The sequence below is a fragment of the Malaclemys terrapin genome, chromosome 2, assembly GCF_027887155.1.
Source record: "Malaclemys terrapin pileata isolate rMalTer1 chromosome 2, rMalTer1.hap1, whole genome shotgun sequence".
NCBI lineage: Eukaryota > Metazoa > Chordata > Testudines > Emydidae > Malaclemys > Malaclemys terrapin.
Genome location: NC_071506.1, coordinates 213049665 through 213070443, shown reverse-complemented (window position 1 = coordinate 213070443; position 20779 = coordinate 213049665). Strand labels below are relative to the sequence as shown.

Genomic DNA, 20779 nt, shown 5'->3' with positions numbered 1-20779 from the left:
ATTTTTTACAGAAAGATACATTTAGTAATCTAATGAATGAATAAAAGTGATCTTCAGGAAGTTAGATAAACCTTGATAATATCCTTTCTAAGGGTCTCCCAGTTGATCAACATAAGGCATGTTACCACCCCAAAATTAATTAAGACTAATTGTTGGAGTCATTGCAAGAATCATCACCAGGGCTTGTCTGCACAGTTCACACCCCATCCTTACCTGCAGTTGGGTGGTGCTACCTCAGCCACTAGCTGCCACCTCTTCCCCCACATCTAGCAAGCCAGCTGTTTAAAATTAATTTAAAACAATGTTCCCTGTTTGATATCATGCATTCTCAGCAGAAACACAAGATTTCAATGGAAGCAGATCCCATATGCAATTGAATGTGGTAAAGAAATATTGTACATCTACAGACCTTTGAGCAAATGGTGCTATTTTAACTCAATATTTCAATGGAAAGCAACAGCATCCAAACCACTAACTGAAAGAATCATTTATTGACAGTGATGTCACTTTATGTAATTTTAATTCACATAAATTGTGAAAGGAAGGCTAATCAGAAGTGACTGCCAGAGTATTTTAAAATTTTAAACGATAAACTTACATTTTTTGGCTGAACAGTTCTACTTTAAGGAAGAAAAGATTGCATAGGTTCTACATGTGTGCATAAAAAAGGTAGATCTGAAACACGTTGAGAGTCACATTACATTTCAAAGTTTACACCAGCTACCCAAAAATTATTCACTTGCAGGTGCAAGACAGACATTGGAATAACCTACAGAATAAGGCTGGTTACTGCTTAATATTCAAAATCTTGTCCTATCATTATGTAATACATAGAATATATATTTTATTTAATCAGAAAAAATAAAGTGAAGACACTTCTTGAATTTATTTTTGAAATCGGTTTTTGATTCAGATATTTCAAACATGAGCACTGTGCTTGCCTCACGGGATTTATTTTAGAAAGCAGACAGTGGTAACGGCATCCGAGGGTTCTTCACAGCATTAAAATACAATCAAAAGTTTTATCGGAGCATAAATGGAATAGTCTCGCCATGCGGTAGTAAATAACCGTGCAGAGAAGAAACCCTTAATAAATTAGAAGTCCAACATTAGTTAAAATTCACCTTAAAATAAGAGCTACAGCATCTTCGTAGCATTGATAGTCATACCATGAATAAGGAAAGGTCCAGTCCTGCACTGCTAACAAACGTTTGAGGTCTCTAATTCCTCTTTGTAATCAATGCATGGCCAAGTTCTTTGGTGTTTGAAAATTAAAGCTACAGTTTTGAGGGTGTACTCCAATTATGATCTGTTTAATTCTGCATTTTAGACTGTTCTTCATAATCCAATCGACGTTATAACTCGTTAATGTTTCCAGTTACTTACCAGACTAACCTCTTTAAAACAAGAGTGGCCCCAAGCAATATAAATGAGTTCCTGCAGACCACAAAGTATATGAATTCTCCTGAAGTTACCTGTAAGTTCATCTCATCACAGGGGCATCATTTTGACATAATAATTACAGAAAAGCATCCACTATACCTAAAAATAAAGCTTTCCTTACAAACAATATTTCTGTACATTAAAACTGATCCTGTACAGTCTACATTTCTTTAAAATAGGTTTTAAAACATTTAAGAAAAAAACCTAGATTTTTATGTGCAGAGAAAAGTATGTACAGACAGATACAATGTGGCTTTAAGAGATGAAGGACACTACAAGCTATTTAATAGAGATCTGAAGCTCATTAGGTTGAAAGATCTATTGAAGGCCAATTCCAAGTTAACAATGAATGGTGCATTCAATTACATATACACCTGAGTACTGTATAACTTTCTGACTTATCTAAGTAACCTTAATATCTACCAAAAATAACTAACATAAAATGCTAGTTTGAGCACATGAACAGATGAGCAATGCGTCAACTAAATATATTTGTCTAGTATCTACAAGCAGCTGTATTAAGAAAGCAGACAAAAGGCACAAAATTAGCCAGTACTACTGAAAGTTAGGCATTCATGCTACTGAAAGTTAGAAATATAATGGTGTTTATAAGGGTCATTGTAAAAGTAAATTAAGCACTGAGCAGAAGTCAGTTTACTATATTTTTGTCCATTACTGTACTTTCTCTTGAAAAATCGATACATCTCACTTTAACTGAAATGCAGCTAAGCGTTAATACACTGTATATTTTTAGAAGTTCACTTTCTTCATCTCTCAGTGGTTTACTTACAAAGTAAAATCAAGCTATAGATTTTTACATTACAAAACAAATCACTGCCCCCAGTATTTTTTAATTTACTAAAGCCCTTATTTCACCATGAAGTAGTAGGTTAGCAAATAATGCCTGGTGTAAAAGTAGCATTTTCTGAGAAAATGTCACAAAGCAATCAGCAGGGCCTAAAAAAAAGAGAAGAACCAGAAATACAGGACTGCTCAAAGCTATAACACAAGACTGATGGGCTGTAAAGCAGGTTCACCCAATGACATCGGCATTCCCTAGCATAACCACTGCCAGTGGTGTTTCACAGAGAGATCCCCTTTCCCGCGGTCAAGGGGCTGACAAATGGCCTTGCAAAATATTAAGCATCTCTTTGGAATACAAACAGAAAAAAAAGGAGAACAATGGATTAGTACAAACAAGGTTCTTGCAATGGTATTGCTACTTTTTATAAGATGGCAAGAAATGCATGCTTATAAGTGAGTCACAAGGACAGAAAACATGCTCTTAAATCAATATCCCAAATGTATCTTGCTTAGGTCACTTGAAGTGAGCCATTTAACCACCATTTAGACTCTGAATGACTGCCAATGACAAGTCACATTTTATAAGTGCAAAATGTTTTTGGCAAAGTGAAAAATACAAAACCTCAAACTGTACTAATAAAAAAGTATTCTTAATTGCCAACATAGGGCCTGATCCCACAAGCAGACAACACACCAAACTCTCATTGACTTCAATGGAAGTTCTGTGCACATAATGTTTAAAGGATCAGGACCTTAATCATTGTTAGTGCGTGTATAACGTGTTTACATATATATAAACTGTGTGTGTGTGTATATACACACACAAAATGGCTGTTGAATAAACTTGAGCTTGTAGCTGTTTTGAGATTCATCAATCACAGTATATAGCTTCTTATTTGTATCTTGTTTTAACAAAGCTATTCAATGACACCTGAAGGTTATATACTGCATCATTTTAATGCTTCTAAGATGGGTTTGTTATGAGACAACAGTGCGTTCTGTCTTGTCAATGGGACTTCCAGAGGGGACTGAAGTATATCCAACCGTCACCCTGTAAGAAAATTAGGGAGATTTTACAAATTTTACCATTCAATTTTTTAAAAAAGATATACAACACACTACTAAAACAGATTCAATAGACGCTCAAAGGAATACTGTCAAGATATGGCTGTCTGAAAACCCTGTACCTACTACAATTACAAATAACACATAAGACTGCTAAAACTAAATGGTTTTAGTGAAAGCCTTTTACACTTTGTTTTGTACAACAGACAACACTGCATGTGTAGAGTGAGTTTCACCTGTGTTGAAAAAGTCCTTACAACTATCAGCAGTGGAAGATAAAAAACCTTAAAAATTACTTGACAAGAATGTTTTAGAAAAAATTCTAAGTTGTGCTAGCTCAATGGTGCTCTTATCAAAAACTGGAATTTTCTTAGTTTTTCTATTTTTGAAAAACTTGACAGTGCCTATTTAAATATGAAGTTGTTTTGAAAACAAGTATTTTCTTTGCATTTTATCATATTCTGCATCTGCAAAAGGAAGAGAATATTTTTACCTCATTTCCATTCCATACAAAGAATTAATCAACGGTGCCAGGAGTATTACTAGACATGGTTCAAAAATATCTTGCTCAAACGTCCACAAAAATCGTAAAAGGGCCTAAATATATTAGATCATATCCTACCCTCAATCTGCAGAACAACTTCCACCACTGATAATGGGGGCTGTAAATGGGAACTACAAGAATAAGGATTACCATTTAGTCTATAGTCACATATTTCAATACACAATTATTTGTAATATGCTAGAGCTCGGGATTTCATTATCCATACCCTTCTGGGTGTAGTTTCCTAACACTTAAAGCCTCTGGATCCAACTATCTAAAAAACCACTGAAGTAGTTTAGATGCATATTTTAAATTTTGTAAACAAAAAACACTAAAAATGTCAGTAACAGATAAGATGAAAAAACAGATCAATGTAATATTTTCCTCCACTTCTTTAAAAAAAGCTAAACATTTCTTTGCAATTGTGGAAACCCAAACAGCCAGCTTGAGCTAGGGCATCAGAACCAGAAAATGAAGTGACCAATCTAGTTTCATCATCCAAGATTAATAGAGTAAACATCGCAGAATTGTTAAAAATATTTACATGTAATAAACTTTCAATGGTATTAGTAACAGTGATTTTCTTCTCAATTGTCTGATTTTTGTCCTCCACTTTCCTTTTTAAAGTCACTGGAGCATCCAGACACTGCTGCTGACAGGGACAGTGAAATCCTAACACCCAGATCTAAAGGGCTTAACTGTTAATTCTTTCTTACTGTCCCCATCATGCAATGTACATGAATAATCCCATTGTGTCCAATGGTACTATTCACATAAGAATGTAAAAATGGCCATAGCAGTCAAACCAGAAGTCCATCTAGCCCAATATCCTGTCTTCCAACAGTGGCTGGTGCTAGATACTTCAGAGGGAATGAACAGAACAGGGCAATTATTGAGTGATTCATCCCCTATCCTCCGATCCCATCTTCTGGAAGTCAGAGGTTTAGGAAAACCCAGTTCATGGAGTTCCGTCCCTTGACTAATAACTAGTACATCTTGACTAATAGCTATTGATGGACCTATCCTCCATTAATGTGTCTAATTTTTTTAAATCCAGTTATACTTTTGACCTTCAGAACATCCCCTGGCAATGAGTTCCACAAGTTGCCTGTGCGTTGTGTGAAGAAGTACTTCATTATGTTTGTTTTAAACCTGCTGCCCATTAATTTCATTCAGTGACCCCTGGTTCTTGTGTTACATGAAGAAGTAAAGAACACTTCTTTATTCACTTTTCACCACACCATTCTTGATTTTACAGACCTCTAGCAAAAAGACAACTAAAGGGGGATATGATAAACTGAACAGTCTTTTTAATCTCTCTTCATATGGAAGCTGTTCCATACCCCTAATAATTTTTGTTGCCCTTCTCTGTACTTTTTCCAAATCTAAGTTATCTTTTCTGAGATGGGGCAACCAGAACTGCATGCAGTATTCAATATGTGGGCATACCATGGATTTATATAGTGGCATGATGGTATTTGCTGTCTTATTTTCTATCACTTTCCTAATGGTTCCTAACACTGTCAGCTTTTTTGACTGCCACTGCACACTGAGTGGATGTTGTCAGAAAATTATCCCCAGTGACACCAATATCTCTTTCTGTAGTGGCAACAGCTAATCTAGACCCCATCATTTTGTATGTATAGTTGGGATTATGTTTTACAATGTGCATTACTTTGCATCTATCAACACCGAATTTCATCTCAAATTTCATTTTGTTGCCCAGTCACCAGTTTTGTGAGATCCCTTTGTAATTCTTCAGTGTCAGTTTTGGACTTAACTATCTTGAGTAATTTTGTATCATCTGCAAACTTTACCACCTCACTGTTTATCCCATTTTCCAGATCATTTATGAAGATGCTGAACAGCATTGGTCCCAGTACAGATCCTTGGGGGACCCCACAATTTACCTCTCTCTACTGTGAAAACTGACCATTTATTCCTATCCTTTGTTTCCTAACTTTTAACCAGTTACTGATCCACGAGAGGACCTTCTCTCTTATCCCATAACTGCTTACTTTGCTTAAGAGCCTTTGGAGAGGGATCTTGTCAAAGGCTTTCTGAAAGTCCAAGTACACTGTATCCACTGGGCCACCCTTGTCCACATCTTGTTGACAGCCACAAAGAATTCTAATAGACTGGTGAGGCATGATTTCCTTTTACAAAAGCCCTGCTGACTCTTCCCCAACTTATTATGTTCATATATGTAACTGATCATTCTGTTCTTTCTTATAATTTCAACCAAGTTGTCTGGTACTGAAGTTAGGCTTACTGGCCTGTTATTGCCAGAATCACCTCTGGAGCCTTTTTTAAAAATCAGCATTATAAATTAACTATCAGCCAATCATCTGGTACAGAGGCTGATTTAAGTGATAGGTTACATATCACTGTTAGTAATTGTGCAATTTCATATTTGAGTTCCTTCAGAACTCTTGGGTGAAAACCATCTGGTCCTGGTGACTTATTACTGTTTAATTTATCAATTTGTTCCAATTGACACCTCAATCTGGGGGCAGTTCCTCAGATTTCTCACCTAAAAAGAATGGCTTAGGTTTGGGAATCTCCCCCCACCCTACATCCTCTGCAGTGAAAACCGATGCAAATAATTCATTTAGCTTCTCCACAATGACCTTATCTTCCTTGAATGCTCCTTTAGCACTTCAATCGTCCAATGGCCCCACTGATTGTTTGGGAGGCTTCCTGCTTCTGATGTACATTAAAAATATGTTGCTGTTTGTTTGTATGACTTATTAGTTGCTCTTCAAATTCTTTTCTGCCCTGCTTAATTATACTTTCATACTTGACTTGCCAGAGTTTATGTTCCTGTCTATTTTTCTCAGTAGGATTTGACCTCCAATTTTTAAAGCATGTCTTTTTGTCTCAAAACTGCCTCTTTCACTCTGTTTAGCAGTGGTGGCGTGCGTTTGGTTTTTTTGGTCCTCTTACTAGTTTTTTTTCTTTATTTGGGGGACAGAGTCATCCATCTGCTGTCCAGAGTAGGAATCCCAAGAAGTGTGCTGCTTGCCTAGAGCTAGAATTGCCACTGAGACTCACCAAGGCCTCGGACTGCTACCCCTTCCTACTTATCAATGTGGGCACCAACGATACTGCCTAGAATGACCTTGAGTGGATCCCTACAGACTACATGGCTCTGGGAAGAAGGATAAAAGAGTTTGGGGCACAAGTGATGTTCTCATCCATTCTCCCTGTTGAATGAAAACGCCCGGGTAGAGACTGTGTGGCTACTCAGGTGGTGTTGGCGAGAGGGCTTTGGCTTCCTCAACAAAGAGCTGATGTTCCAGGAAAGAGGATTACTTTGCTGGGATGGCTCCATTATCAACTACTGGGAAGAGCATCTCAAGACATCTGGCTAACCTGAGCTTTAATCTAGGTCCTAGTTACCATAGACTCTTCCATAAAGGGGAAGGGATGCAGATTGGGATAAGTAAAGAACATGTCAGAGATCTTTTAACCAACTTGAATGAATTCAAATCAGCGGGGCCACATGCTATTCACCTCAGGTTACTGAAGAAATTAGCTGAAGAAATCTCAGAGCCACTAGCAATAATATTTACAAACTCATATGTGACAGGAGAGGTCCCAGAAAACAGGAGAAGTGCCCATCTTTAAAAAGGGGGGAAAGGAGATGATGAGGTACTATAAACCAGTCAGCCTGACTTTAATACCTGGGAAGCTACTAGAGCAATGTAAAAAACATTCAGTTTGCAAATACCTGGAGGATGAAGGGGTAATCGCTAGCAGCCAACATGGATTTATCAAGAAGAAATCATGCCAAACCAGTTTGATTTCCTTCTTTGACAGGGTAACTGATTTGGTGGATAGGGGGAATGTGGTGGACTTCAGCAAGGCTTCTGACAGTCCCACATGACATTCTGATAAGTAAGCTGGAGAAATGTGGACTTGACAGAACTACCATTAAGTGAATACATAATTGGTTAAACAACCACAAATTAATGGAATGATGTCAGCTATTAATGGAATGATGTCAGATTGAAGGAAGGTCTCAAAATGGGGTCTAACTGATCACCATATTTGAGGTCGGAAAGGAATTTTCCCCTAGGTCAGATTGGCAGAGAGCCCGGGGGGGGGGGGGGGGGGGAGTTTGCCTTCCTCTGCAGCATGGGGCATGAGTCACTTGCAGGTTTAAACTAGGGTAAATTGTGGATTCTCTGTAACTTGAAGTCTTTAAATCATGATTTGAAGACTTCAGTAATTCAGCCAGCTGTTAGGGGTCTATCACAGGAGTGGGAGGTGCGGTTCTGTGACCTGCAATGTGCTAGAGGTCAAACAAGATAATCATGATGGTCCTTTCTGACCTTAAAGTCTTTGAGCCATTGCTGAGCATCAAGCTTTTTATTTTTAAATGGTCAAATATATGGATTTAGATGTCTAATCACAGAGACCAAGTTTATAAAAATTCAGGCATAAATACATTTAACCGAAGGCAGGTAAAAGACAGCTTAAAAAGGAGAACAAGTTTTACAAAATCTAAAATAAATGTCTGATGATTGTTTTTTAGGAGTCAAAGTTTGGAAAGATCAGAGATTTAGTCACAATCACAATGATACAAATCAAAAGCTGATTTTAATTGTTTGCACACACAACACTCCTCACTGTACTGTGGAACTCCATTACATTCCTATCTTAAAGGAACAAAGAAATGCTTTGGTGTGATTCACATTACCTCGTTGGTAAAATATTTTGGTTTCCAGGGTGTATTAATAGCCACACGTTGCCTCTCCTCTGCTCGCTGCCTTTCCTCCAGGCGGTGCTTGTGCTCCGTTGCTGCATCGATATTGCCTTCTTTCAGGGAGTTGGTGACATGTTGCCAAAGATGCCTGAGTGATTGATCACAGAAACACAGACAAAATAGAATGAGAACTCCTCAGCAACAGTACAGTGCCTTGTAAAGAGAAATATACAATTGCAGGATAAACTTGCCAATTCTTTTTCATATAATGATGGTGTGTTCATCACATTAGACGTTAAGAATTACAACATTCAAAAACCAGTCGGAGAACACTTCAACCTCCCTGGTCACTCAATTACAGACCTCAAAGTCGCAATACTCCAACAAAAAAACTTCAAAAACAGTCTCCAATGAGAAACTGCAGAATTGGAATTAATTTGCAAACTGGACGCCATTAAATTAGGCTTGAATAAAGACTGGGAGTGGATGGGTCATTACACAAAGTAAAACTATTTCCCCATGCTAATTTTTTTCCCCTACTGTTACTCACACCTTCTTGTCAACTGTTGGAAATGGGCCATCCTGATTATCACTACAAAAGTTCTTTTTCCTCCTGCTCATAATTGCTCACCTTAATTGATTACTCTCGTTACAGTTGGTATGGCAACACTCATTTTTTCATGTTCTGTGTGTGTGTGTGTATATATATATATATATATATATATATATATATATATATATATATATATATATATATATATATATATATATATATATATATATATATATCTTCCTACTGTATTTTCCACTACATGCATCCGATGAAGTAGGCTGTAGCCCGCGAAAGCTTATGCTCAAATAAATTTGTTAGTCTCTAAGGTGCCACAAGTACTCCTCGTTCTTTTTGTTCATTATCTGGCACTCTACTTGTACCATCTCAAACAGACTTTGAACTACACCTCTACCCTGATATAATGCTGTCCTCAGGAGCCAAAAAATCTTACCACGTTATAGGCGAAGCCGCGTTATATTGAACTTGCTTTGATCCGCCAGAGCACGCAGCCCTGGCCCCCCGGAGCTCTGCTTTACCATCTTATATCCGAATTCATGTTATATTGGGTCGCGTTACATTGGGGTAGAGGTGTATCACTTTTTTAATCCTTTTCATTGTATTTTAAAGGACACTTAACTACTTTTACTGCAGTCATGGTTTAACATGTATATTGTTTATAATATTTTAAAGCTCAAAAATACATGTATTTTCCTCCTATTTAGCAAGTGTGAATTCTCTCACCCCATCGTATTAAACTATGGAGCTGATTTTCAAATGTGTTCAGCACTCAATATCTGGCTACTTCATTTAGGTGCCTGACTGGGAGCTGTTGGGTGCTCAGCTCTTGAAACCTTGGCCCCACATCTTCAAATCAACATGACAATTTTTGAGAACTGCTTTGTGTCCAGACCTGTGTGTAGTTCATTAATGAAGATATCGTGCAGAGTTTGACCTGTGCGCTGGTTGGCAGAGGAAGCTCACCGAAGCTCACCACAGTTCTTTTGCATCTGTTACTTTAAAAAGCTTCTACTTCTGAACTTAGGAAGATAAGATATCAAGGACAGTCCCTACCAGGTTACAATAACGTTCAGTTTAGAACCAAATTTGGTCCTTATCGGTTTGACAGTATGCATATGAATGAACCGTGTGTCTGGCTAGCACAGAACCCAAATTCAGAGTGCAAATAGTAATGTTGTGCAACATGTAGCAATATGGACCAAAAGTTATCAGAACACTTAAGTTCTTCTGCTTCAGAGCATAACTTTTGTAATGTGTAATTTTCAGTGGTGTTTAAGTGAGTCATTATTTAAAATTTATTAAATTGTGACTATTCAGACAGGGACTGAGTATTTACAGTCCATCTGCTAGTGTTAAAAATAAAACAGATGCACATTGGAACTGCTGGCTTCCTCATTCACACTCATGTTTTTCTGGCTGGGATACAGCAAAAAAAAAAAAAAAATGCATTTATGAGAGAGGGAGCATGTCTATTAGCTAGAACATTTCTGACCAAGTGCACCCATTTGTAAAATGGATAGAATGTATTCATTCACTACAAGGTGAAGCTTCATTCATTCATGCTCTTTAAGACTCTCTCAAATGGCAATTAACAGGTGCGACATTATAATTGAATAAAATATTGGTCTTCTAGTGACAAATACATAGACAAATATTTACAGTAAATTCTAACACAAGTTCTCTGATATAGTGAGTCAAAAAGTCAGGTAAAAGGTGTGGACGCATGACCATTTTTTTAAAGTATTTTTATGTTGTGTACAGTCAATAGTTCTAATCTATAGCTGTGAGAAATAGACATGAAATTGAATATGTAGAAATGACAATTTAGCAACTACTCACAATGAAGCAGACATAGAAATTGCATTGATTACCTTTCATTTTTAAACTTTACGAAATCCGCACTAGCATTTTTCATTTAATAACTGAACAGCAGTTATATTGCAGTTTATGTATCAAAAGTAGCTCTGAAAAATCTGTGTATGCAGCTTTCCCTACTCTCTGCCTATAAGAATTTATACTACCCAAAACAAGAGCCTTACTGAATCACACATGAATATACAAAGGTTGCTTCCATATTAAGTTTTTGTCCAAGCTTCATAAACGGTTATGATGTCCATAACCTCACCTTGATTCAAATGGACCTTGTTTTGCTATTGGTCTAATCTTTTTTCGGATAACGGGCAGTTTGGTGGTGTCAATCACTTTGGTTTCTCCATTGCTGTACGTAAATTCCAGTGTGCCATTCCATTCTCCTTGTGCCTTACACACGATGGTATTGGTGGGATTGTGTTTCACTTCTGCTGTAACCCTAATTCCAATATGACAAAAGCCACAATAAAATATACAGTTTATCTTAGTGCCACCATATTAAAAGGACTATAATCCACTAAATTCAAACCGGAACAGGTGCACACAAGAGCTACTAGGATGATCTGAGGAATGGAAAAACTACCTTATGAGAGGCGACTCAAAGAGCTTGGCTTGTTTAACCTAACCAAAGAAGCTGAGGGGAGATATGATTGCTCTCTATAAATACATCAGTAGAAGAAATACCAGGGAGGGAGAGGAATTATTTAAGTTCAGCACCAATGTGGACACAAGAACAAATAGATATAAACCAGCCATCAACAAGTTTGGGCTTGAAATTAGGCAAAGGTTTCTAACCATCAGAGGAGTGAAGTCCTCGAACAGTCTTCCAAGGGGAGCAGTGGGAGCAAAACGTCTAACTAGCTTCAAGACTGAGCTTGATAAGTTTATGGAGGGGATGGCATGATGAGACTGTCTACAATGGTATGTAGCTGATCTGCGACTGGTAGCAGCAAATATCTCCAATGGCCGGTGATGGGACACTAGATGGGGAGGGCTCTGAGTTACTACAGAGAATTCTTTCCCAGGTGTCTGGCTGGTGGGTCTTGCCCAAGCTCAGGGTCTAACTGATCGTCATATGTGGAGTCTGGAAGGAATTTTCCCCTGGGTCAGATTAGCAGAAACGCTGGGGGTTTTTGGTCTTCCTCTGCAGCATGGGTTACTTGCAGGTTTAAACTAGTGCAAATGATGAATTCTCTGTAACTTGAAGTCTTTAAACCAGGGATGGCAAACTTTTTGGCCCGAGGGCCACATCGGGGAATAGAAATTGTATGGTGGGCCATGAATGCTCATAAAATTGGGGTTGGGGTGCGGGAGGGGATGAGGGCTCTGGTTGGGGGGTGTGGACTCTAAGGTGGGGCTGGGGATGAAGGATTTGGGGTGCAGGAGGGTACTCCCGGCTGGGATCGAGGTGTTTGGAGGGTGGGAGGGAGATCAGGGCTGGGGCAGGAGGTTGGGGCTTGGGGACAGGCTCAGGGGTGCAGACTCCAAGTGGCGCTTACCTCAAGCGGCTCCCAGAAGCAGCAGCATGTCCCTTCTCTGGCTCCTATGCAGGGGCACGGCCAGGTGACTCTGCACACTACCCAATCTGCAGGCCCTGCCCCTGCAGCCCCCATTGGAGTGCTGGAGGGGGCCATTGCGGGACCATGCCGTGGCTTCCGGGAGCCACGGGGAGCAGCCCCCGACCCTGTACCCCAGCTGGAGTGGGGCAAGCCCCAGACCCCACTCCCCAACGGGAGTTCACGGGCCAGCTTAAAAAGGCTCGTGGGTTGGATCCGTCCCATGGGCCGTAGTTTGATTTGAAGACTTCTGTAATAGACCCGTAACTTCTGGCTGAGTTACTGGAGTGGGTGAGTAAGGTTCTGGGCCTTGCAATGTGCAGGAGGAGATCGGAGTAGATGATCATGATGGTCGCTTCTGACTTTAAAGTCTATGAGTCTGAGTGTCCAAGCAATTTTAAAAATCAACTGCAAACGGATATGTTTAAATTACAAACAGAAATCTGACTTTGCTGCATCAAAGAGAGCAAGTGCAGACTGTGTGGTAGATCTGTGCTGAGATATTCCAGCCATAGATCTTCTAGCATAGCTGTGGCTTGAGTTAAAAATACACATCTGTCTGGGTTTTCAGCGCTAACTCAGAATTTGTTTGCTATAGTGGACTGAAGAGAGACACTTAACATTGTGTTAAAAATACATCCAGATATTAAAGCTCAAAATCCGACACCCCAGAACCTTAACATTGTTACATACTGATGTGAAAGGTCCCAGATTCAAAGTATCTATATTTGTTTGTTTTTTTTCAAACCTACAAATCACATTTTAAACCATTTTTTTTAAATGGAAAAGCTGTAATGAAGTGCTGGCAGATGCAAGAAGGTTTTGTTTTATTTTTTAAAACATTTTATAAATTCAATTTGGCTTTTGCCTATTAATTACACACAAACACACCCACACAATTTTACAGTAATAAATACAGAAAACTGAAAAAGTTTTCAAGTACACTCTAACATACAGTACAAAAGGAAGCAACCCAATAGACAGCAGCTTCAATACCTGTGAACTTTTCCTCCATAGAAAGGCTTGGTGTGGAATGTGACAGTAGCAGAATAGCCAGTCTTGGCACAGTTAATACTGATTTTACCTCCAAGCTCCACCCATGGAATGGTAAGTATAGAACGTGCATAGGCACTAGGCAGAGTGAACACATATTCTTCCTCATGTTCCATTAAGTAAAGAACACCTAGGAGAGAAAGGTTGGAAAGTGAAATGATACTAGTGTACTGATGAGAACATGCAGCCACTGGCCAATTTCTACCAGCAAACGGTAATTCACACAGTCAGAGTAATAGGAGACCCTCATCATGAAGTCAGAGTGCCTCTACCAGTAAGCCTCCCTCAGAAGAAATCTGCTCAAACATAAAAAGATATGGCTTCAGTTCCGAATGTTAACCAAGTGATACTTGAAAATGATACAGGATAATTGTATTTGCTGATAACATAGATTATCAATAAAACATAAGTACAAACTGGTAAGACCAAGGGGAAAAAAAATCTCATAAGAGCCAACTCAGTAAGTCTGAACACTTTGTAGCTCCCTCTATCCCCATTAAAAAAAAAAGCTCTTTTGGGAGAAAGAGCCCTAAGAAGAGTGGTCTGGGGAAGGAAGTCCCCTAGAACTTTGCTCTCTCAATATAACAGACTTTCTCCCATGCATTCTTTCTAGGCCCCGCATCCAGTAATAGAATGCACGCTAGCCCACTTACGGAACACATTCACCCCTGCCACTCCTCTCAACTCTGCTCTCCCCTTTGATTTGATTCTTTTCTATATGGGGTCTTATGCTGCCCACATCGCTGTAGTATTTGAATGCCTTCCAGGAGGACATTAAATGACATAACCAAACATCTGCCACATGGGGTTCATTCTTTCTCTCAACCTCTCCCCAGAAGAAGCCTGTGTGCAATGCAGTGCCCTTCTGTTCTCCTTGGGAACCTACCTGCTGCTGCCATCTGATCCCACCCCGCTGCACTAGTTTGCTCTTCTCTTTGCTGCACGTGTGACTTGTCTGTGGCAGCTGGAGCAGCACTTTGAATCCATCTGGCTCCAGTGAGAGGCCAGCAGCAGCAGGGTGCAGGAATCTTCACAACTAGCTAAGGAAGCTGGCTGCTGCTCCCTGCCTGGTCAGAGGATCTCTGTGTCTGAGGCTTGGTTCACACTACCCACCCCTGCTGACCTAGCACCCGGTGTAGAGCGCGCTATATTGACAGGAGGGCTTCTCTCACCAACACAGATACTGCCTCTTGGGGGGGAGAGAGGGGAGTATCTATGCTGACAGGAGAAATTCTCCCGGCAGCATAGGTAGCATCTTCACTAAGCGCTGCAGCTGCACCACTGTTAGTGTAGACAAGCCCCGAGCCTCTACCACCACAATGAGTGGTTCTGTCCCATCATAACTGTGGGTGGGTTTTCAAAACAAAGGACATTTGTAAAGTACAGCAAATAGGAAAGTGAACAATACAAATATATGCTGCATACACTGCACATGAATTCTGCAACACCAAATAGCCTGGGTCCAACAGGAGATATTGTCTCACCCACCTTGTCTCACCAAATACCCTTACATTTCCTAAGCTGAACTGCTCAGTCATCAAAAATAAAGTTAGTTCTATCAACTTTGATTTTAATGTCTCTTATTTTTCATTTTAATAGCTTCCTAGGAGCCAAAATAGTGGCTTTGGGGGGAAAAAAATTCTTTGCAACAGAGATTTAAAAAAATAACCTACCACACCACTACATACTTAGAATTCAGAGGATCTTTCACCATCAGATATACCGCTACCTCGATATAACGCCACCCGATATAACACGAATTCGGATGTAACGCGGTAAAGCAGGGCTTCAGGGGGGCAGGGCTGCGCGCTTCGGCGGATCAAAGCAAGTTCAATATAACGCTATTTCACCTATAATGTGGTAAGATTTTTTGGCTCCCGAGGACAGCGTTATATCGAGGTACAGGTGTAACAGTTTTAATGCAAATTGGATGTAAAAACCTTTACAATATCTTTTTAGCTATGGAACTGTATTAGCATGAGCCATTTTCCTCGCAGTACTGGGGAAAGTTCACAACATAAAAATAAATTAGTAATTCATTTTTGCCAATATAAAAATATATTCTCAGTACAGGATATAAAGACAAACCTAAACGATTCAGAGTTTAAAAGAAGGAGTTCTGCTATAGCATTATTTAAAACGTGGTACTCCAAACCATTGGACTAGGTAGAATAAGGAGCTTAGTCACTTCAAGACTGGACATGTTCCCAGAGGCACGTAAACGTCTTTAGCAAACCACCATTGCTTTCTGCAGCTGCTCTTGTTCCTTCTGTACACTCAACCTGCCAATAATGAAACAGCCAACACCTCTATTCCCCAAGTGAGTTTGACACAAATGACCTGGAAGATGTATGGAAGGTGGGACAATGCAACAGAACAAGCACAGGAGAGTGATGGAGTAAACTATTTTTAACCCTTTGCATTGGATGGTCTAAAGTTTCCACTTTGCATGCTGCAATCTCAGCACCACCATGAATAAATACTGACAGTATGGAAATAAGAATGAACACACGCTTAACAAGCAAGCTGTGTGTGTAGCTTTTGGGGTGGGGGGGGGAAGGGGAGAAGTGCTGTTTTTTTGGCTAAGCCTCATTGGGTATGTCTACACAGCAAAGAAAAACTTGCAGCTGTATGTGCCAGCTGGCTCGGGCTGTGGGGCTTTTTCATTGCTATGTAGACTTCAGGGCTTGGGCTGGACCCCCCAGGCTCTAGGACCCCGCAGGGTGGGAGGGTCCCAGAGCTCGGCCGCCAGCCCAAGCCTGGAAGTCTACGCAGCAATGGAACAGCCCTGTAGCCTGAGCCCCACGAGCCTGAGTTGGCTGGCATGGGCCAGCAGCCGGTTTTTCTTTGCGGTGTAGACATACCCATTGTTTGTGTGTGCAGGAACACCCCATTCCAAAACGCTACAACAAAGCTGAAGTACATACTTTGCTTAGAACGATTACAGGAAAGTTTACATGGGAAGAAATCACCACCATCACCACACTGAAAATGTGCCAGGGAATCGCAGTTGGCATTCCTGTACCTCCTATTAGTGACGGCCTTATTGCTGAAGAATTACATGCCTAAGCTGCAGCATAAACGCAAACCAATGTACGACCAATAAATCGGCATTAAAGCAAAGAGGACTTTCATATTAGCTTAACCAACAAAAAAAGCAGCTTAAATTTTACAGACATTAGCATCATTGTAATTTTTAAGCCATACTTAACGTATCTTCCATAATTTTCTCTGACTACTTGTAAAACTCCAGGTTGGCTTCTCATTTCATCAGATTCTGCTTAATTGGAGAAACTGTTTCAGGGTAAAGCAATGAAAGGTATTTTATTAGATGGAGCCTCACATACAACAGGTGATAGTGCCTCAGTTATTTTCTGTCCCAATAAGAGTCCAAACATTGGCAATTTAGGCCCAGGTCCTTGACAGTATTTAAGTGTCTAACTTCCATTGGAATCAGACACCTAAAAACCTTTGAGGATCTGGGCCTTAGTCTCTCTCTCTCTCTTCCCTCCTCGTACAGGCAAGTAGCTTTATTTACAAACACTTTTTTTGCCCATTTAAGTTTGAGCCCAACCCCACCAACTGGCAAAGATTTTCACAGTGTGTACAACAGTCCTGAAGTCCTGCCCCAAAGTTTGACACTAATTAGTTATTGCAGAGACGCACCTGAGCACTCTGCAGTGGCTATTTTAAAATAAAAAAATGCTTTCATTGATGCATTGTGAAAGATATCTTCCTTCAGCCCCTTTTCACACCACCCACGAGAGCGTTTTAAAATTATAAGGTTGCAAACAAATAAGGACCTACCTACTAATCTTTTTGGCATACATCCCTCGAAACACTCTGTATTAATGCAGAAGGAGAAGTGGTCTGAGCTCCCAATTTAAGGGTAAAATGCGATGTTTCAGTAAGGAGACGATCAATCAGAAATGCCTGTTTTATAATTCCCTTGCACAATCACATGCATTTCACAGTTCATCCATTCTGCAAAGGGCCTCTCCCTATTTGGACTTTCAGTCTGCTGTGCTGAGCACAAGTACAGTCTTCTTCAGGATTATTAGCTTACAGTTCTGCTTCAAGTCTATCCCCTGCATTGTAGACTAATTTCAGTCCTTAAGAATTTACACTAACAATTTTTAGTACCACCCATTGGTGACACTCTCCATAATGGTATCTGTGACGGGTTGGATCACAGAAACCCCCTTGGGAGCTGCCACCCAATATACCAAGACTACCCCTGCTCCTGTTTTCCCTGCCAGGTCAGGACTCCAGCACCCTGTCTTGCTGAGCCAGACACTCCGTCTGCCCCAACACAGACCCAGGGTCTGAATTACCTGCCCCAAAGCTGCAAGTTTACACGAAAACAGCTCACAGAAGTGTGCTTGTCTATAGCACTCAGATGCCCAACTCCCAATGGGGTCTAAACCCAAATAAATCCGTTTTACCCTGTATAAAGCTTATGCAGGGCAAACTCATAAATTGTTGGCCCTTTAGAACACTGATAGAGAGATATGCACAGCTGTTTGCTCCCTCAGGTATTAATACATACTCTGAGTAAATTACTAAACGAAAAGTGATTTTATTAAATACAGAAAGTAGGATTTAAGTGGTTCCAAGTAGTAACAGACAGAACAAAGTAAGTCACCAAGTAAAATAAAATTAAATGCGCAAATCTATGTCTAATCAAACTAAATACAGATAAGTTCCTCACCATTTACAGAATGCTCCCTTTTACGGGCTAATCTCCTTTTAGTCTGGGTCCAGCAATCACTCACACCCCCTGTAGTTACTGTCCTTTGTTCCAGTTTTCTTCAAGTATCCTGGGGGGGTGTGGAGAGTAGGATTACCATACGTCTGGATTTTCCCGGACATGTCTGGCTTTTTGGGCCTCAAATCCCCGTCCGGGAGGAAATCCCAAAAAGCCATACATGTCCGGGAAAATAGGGAGGGAGGGCCCGGCAGTGCTTGGCCGGGGGCCGGTGCCGGCGGTGCGGGGCGGTGCTCGACTGGGGGCGGTGGCCGGCGGTGCTCGGCCGACGGCTGGCCCGGGGCCGGCAGTGCTCGGCCGGGGGCCAGCGCCCCAGGGCCCGAGCCGAGCCGGGCAGGAGATGCTGGGGCCAGAGCCTCTTGGCTTGGGCCGGCCGGCCACCAGAGGGAGCCGCTCGGCCAGACTGGGCCGCCCCAGCCCCAGCCCCAGCTTACCTGCTGCCTCCCTGTTTCAGGCTTCCCATGAACATTTGATTCGCGGGAAGCAGGGGGCGCAGCATTCAGGGGAGGGAGCAGAGTTGGGGTGGGGACTTTGGGGAAGGGGCGGAGTTGGGGCGGGGCCGGGTCCCCGTGGAGTGTCCTCCTTTTTTAAAATTAAAATATAGTAACCCTAGTGGAGAGTTCCTTCTTTAGCCAGCTGAAGACAAAATGGAGGGGTCTCCCACAGGTTTAAATAGACTCTCTCTTGTGGGTGGAGACCCCCCTCCTCCCTCCTATGCAAAGTCCAGCTCCAAGATGGAGTTTTGGAGTCACCTGGGCAAGTCACATGTCCCTGCACAACTCAGTCTTTACAGGCCGAAGCCATTGTCCACATGGTATCTTGTATGTCTCCAGGAAGACTTCTTATGTGGATTGGAGCATTCCAAGATGCATTGTTCCCCAAGTGCTTCCTGATCAGGTACTTAACCTTGTAAATTCCTTCCTAAAGAAACTGATCAACTGCCTCCCAAAGCTTACTTAGAAACCAAGCAAGTATACAGCCCCTATTCTTAACCTCAAGTAGAAAATGATATATGTGTACAGATAGGATGAATAGATATAGTAGACCATAACCTTTACGGAGGTATATTACATGGCACAAGCAGCACTAAACATATTCCAGTTATGTCATACATACATTTATAAGCACCCCCCTCCATAAAGCCTTATGCGGTACACTGTCACAGTATCCATGCTAGAAAACAACATCAGTGAAGAGCTAGAATTTAAAATATTGTACAAGACCAGCAATTTCATGAGCAGAGAATAACTAGCTTTCTGCAGATCATTTTAGTCTGTCACTTCTTAATGCAGCTACTTCAGTCTGACACTGGCTAATAAAAGCAAAATAAATGAGTATCAGGGAAGAAGGGGAGGGATTTATTAGTCTCAGAAGTATTAATGCAGCTGATAAAGGTAGCCCACGGCTTTGCTTTCTGTTCCCTTTTTTTAAAGCAAGTGGCAGCTACAATTATGAATACAAATAAATAAGAAGTTTGGGAAAAACAAACCTGAAGCCATTTATAAGAACAGTTCTCAGACACACTATCCATGGAATCAAAGGGTAACATTTTCAAAAGCGTCTAAGGCTCTTTTGAAAATTTTACCCTAAATCTCCTATGCATTTATCCCAGTAGGGAATCATAGCACATATCACAAAAGAAGAAATGCAAACTCAATAGCATTAAACTGATGAAGGTCAATTTCTTTTCTAAGAACATGATCTACTACAGGTTGGCTCTCCAGTCTTCATCAGTGCAGTTGTTCCATTGGCAGGACTGTGACATGGGAATAAAAATACACAATACTGATGGTTCACTGCTTCCTGAGAATGGTTCCACAATTTCAGTCTGAACTGTTGCAGTTTCCTCTTGCATAGGCTGGTCTCTGGGGTTAGCCTTATACAGAAAGCCAGGAGACCCAGCAGTTTGATGCAAACTCTGATCAGAGGATGAATGTAACGCATCCTGACTGCCCTCTTTTCCATAGGGAAGATTTTAACTATGGTACTGTCAATGTAAATTTTTAGATGAGTGATTGTCTAGGGACAGTTTTCTTTAGGGAGATGATAAAATTGTAGTCATCACGGTACTAAGAGCCTTCTGTGTAGCCATTTTAGAATCTGATTGGGATAATCCCAGATCAGTATGTGTGCACATTTCCTGGGTGCTGATGCACACAATCATCCATCACCAATAACCCTGAGCTGATGAGAGGCTAAAATGTGAGATCACATGGAAACCTCAGTAATTTTTATTGGCATTGAGACAGGTATCTCTCGTCAGAACTGTTACTTGGATATGATATGAGATTTCTGGATATGATAAAACCTGAGAGACAATCTCTTAACCTTTATCTAGGCATCCCCATGCAGAACAAATAACATCCTAGAAAAGGACTGTGACAGAGTGCTGAGA

General features: G+C 40.7%; 1 protein-coding gene across 1 annotated transcript in view; it reads right to left on the bottom strand.

Annotated features, from left to right (window-relative positions):
• Positions 1 to 472: 472 nt before the first annotated feature.
• The window catches only part of OSBPL10 (oxysterol binding protein like 10), a 179707-nt gene continuing 159400 nt past the window's right edge, over positions 473 to 20779 (bottom strand). The window contains exons 9-12 of the mRNA XM_054019842.1: positions 13560 to 13746; positions 11264 to 11446; positions 8562 to 8715; positions 473 to 3298 (exon numbers count right to left, since the gene is read on the bottom strand). Of these exons, the coding sequence (XP_053875817.1) occupies positions 3254 to 3298; positions 8562 to 8715; positions 11264 to 11446; positions 13560 to 13746 (569 nt within the window). The 3' untranslated portion in view covers positions 473 to 3253. The remainder of the gene's footprint in view (positions 3299 to 8561; positions 8716 to 11263; positions 11447 to 13559; positions 13747 to 20779) is intronic.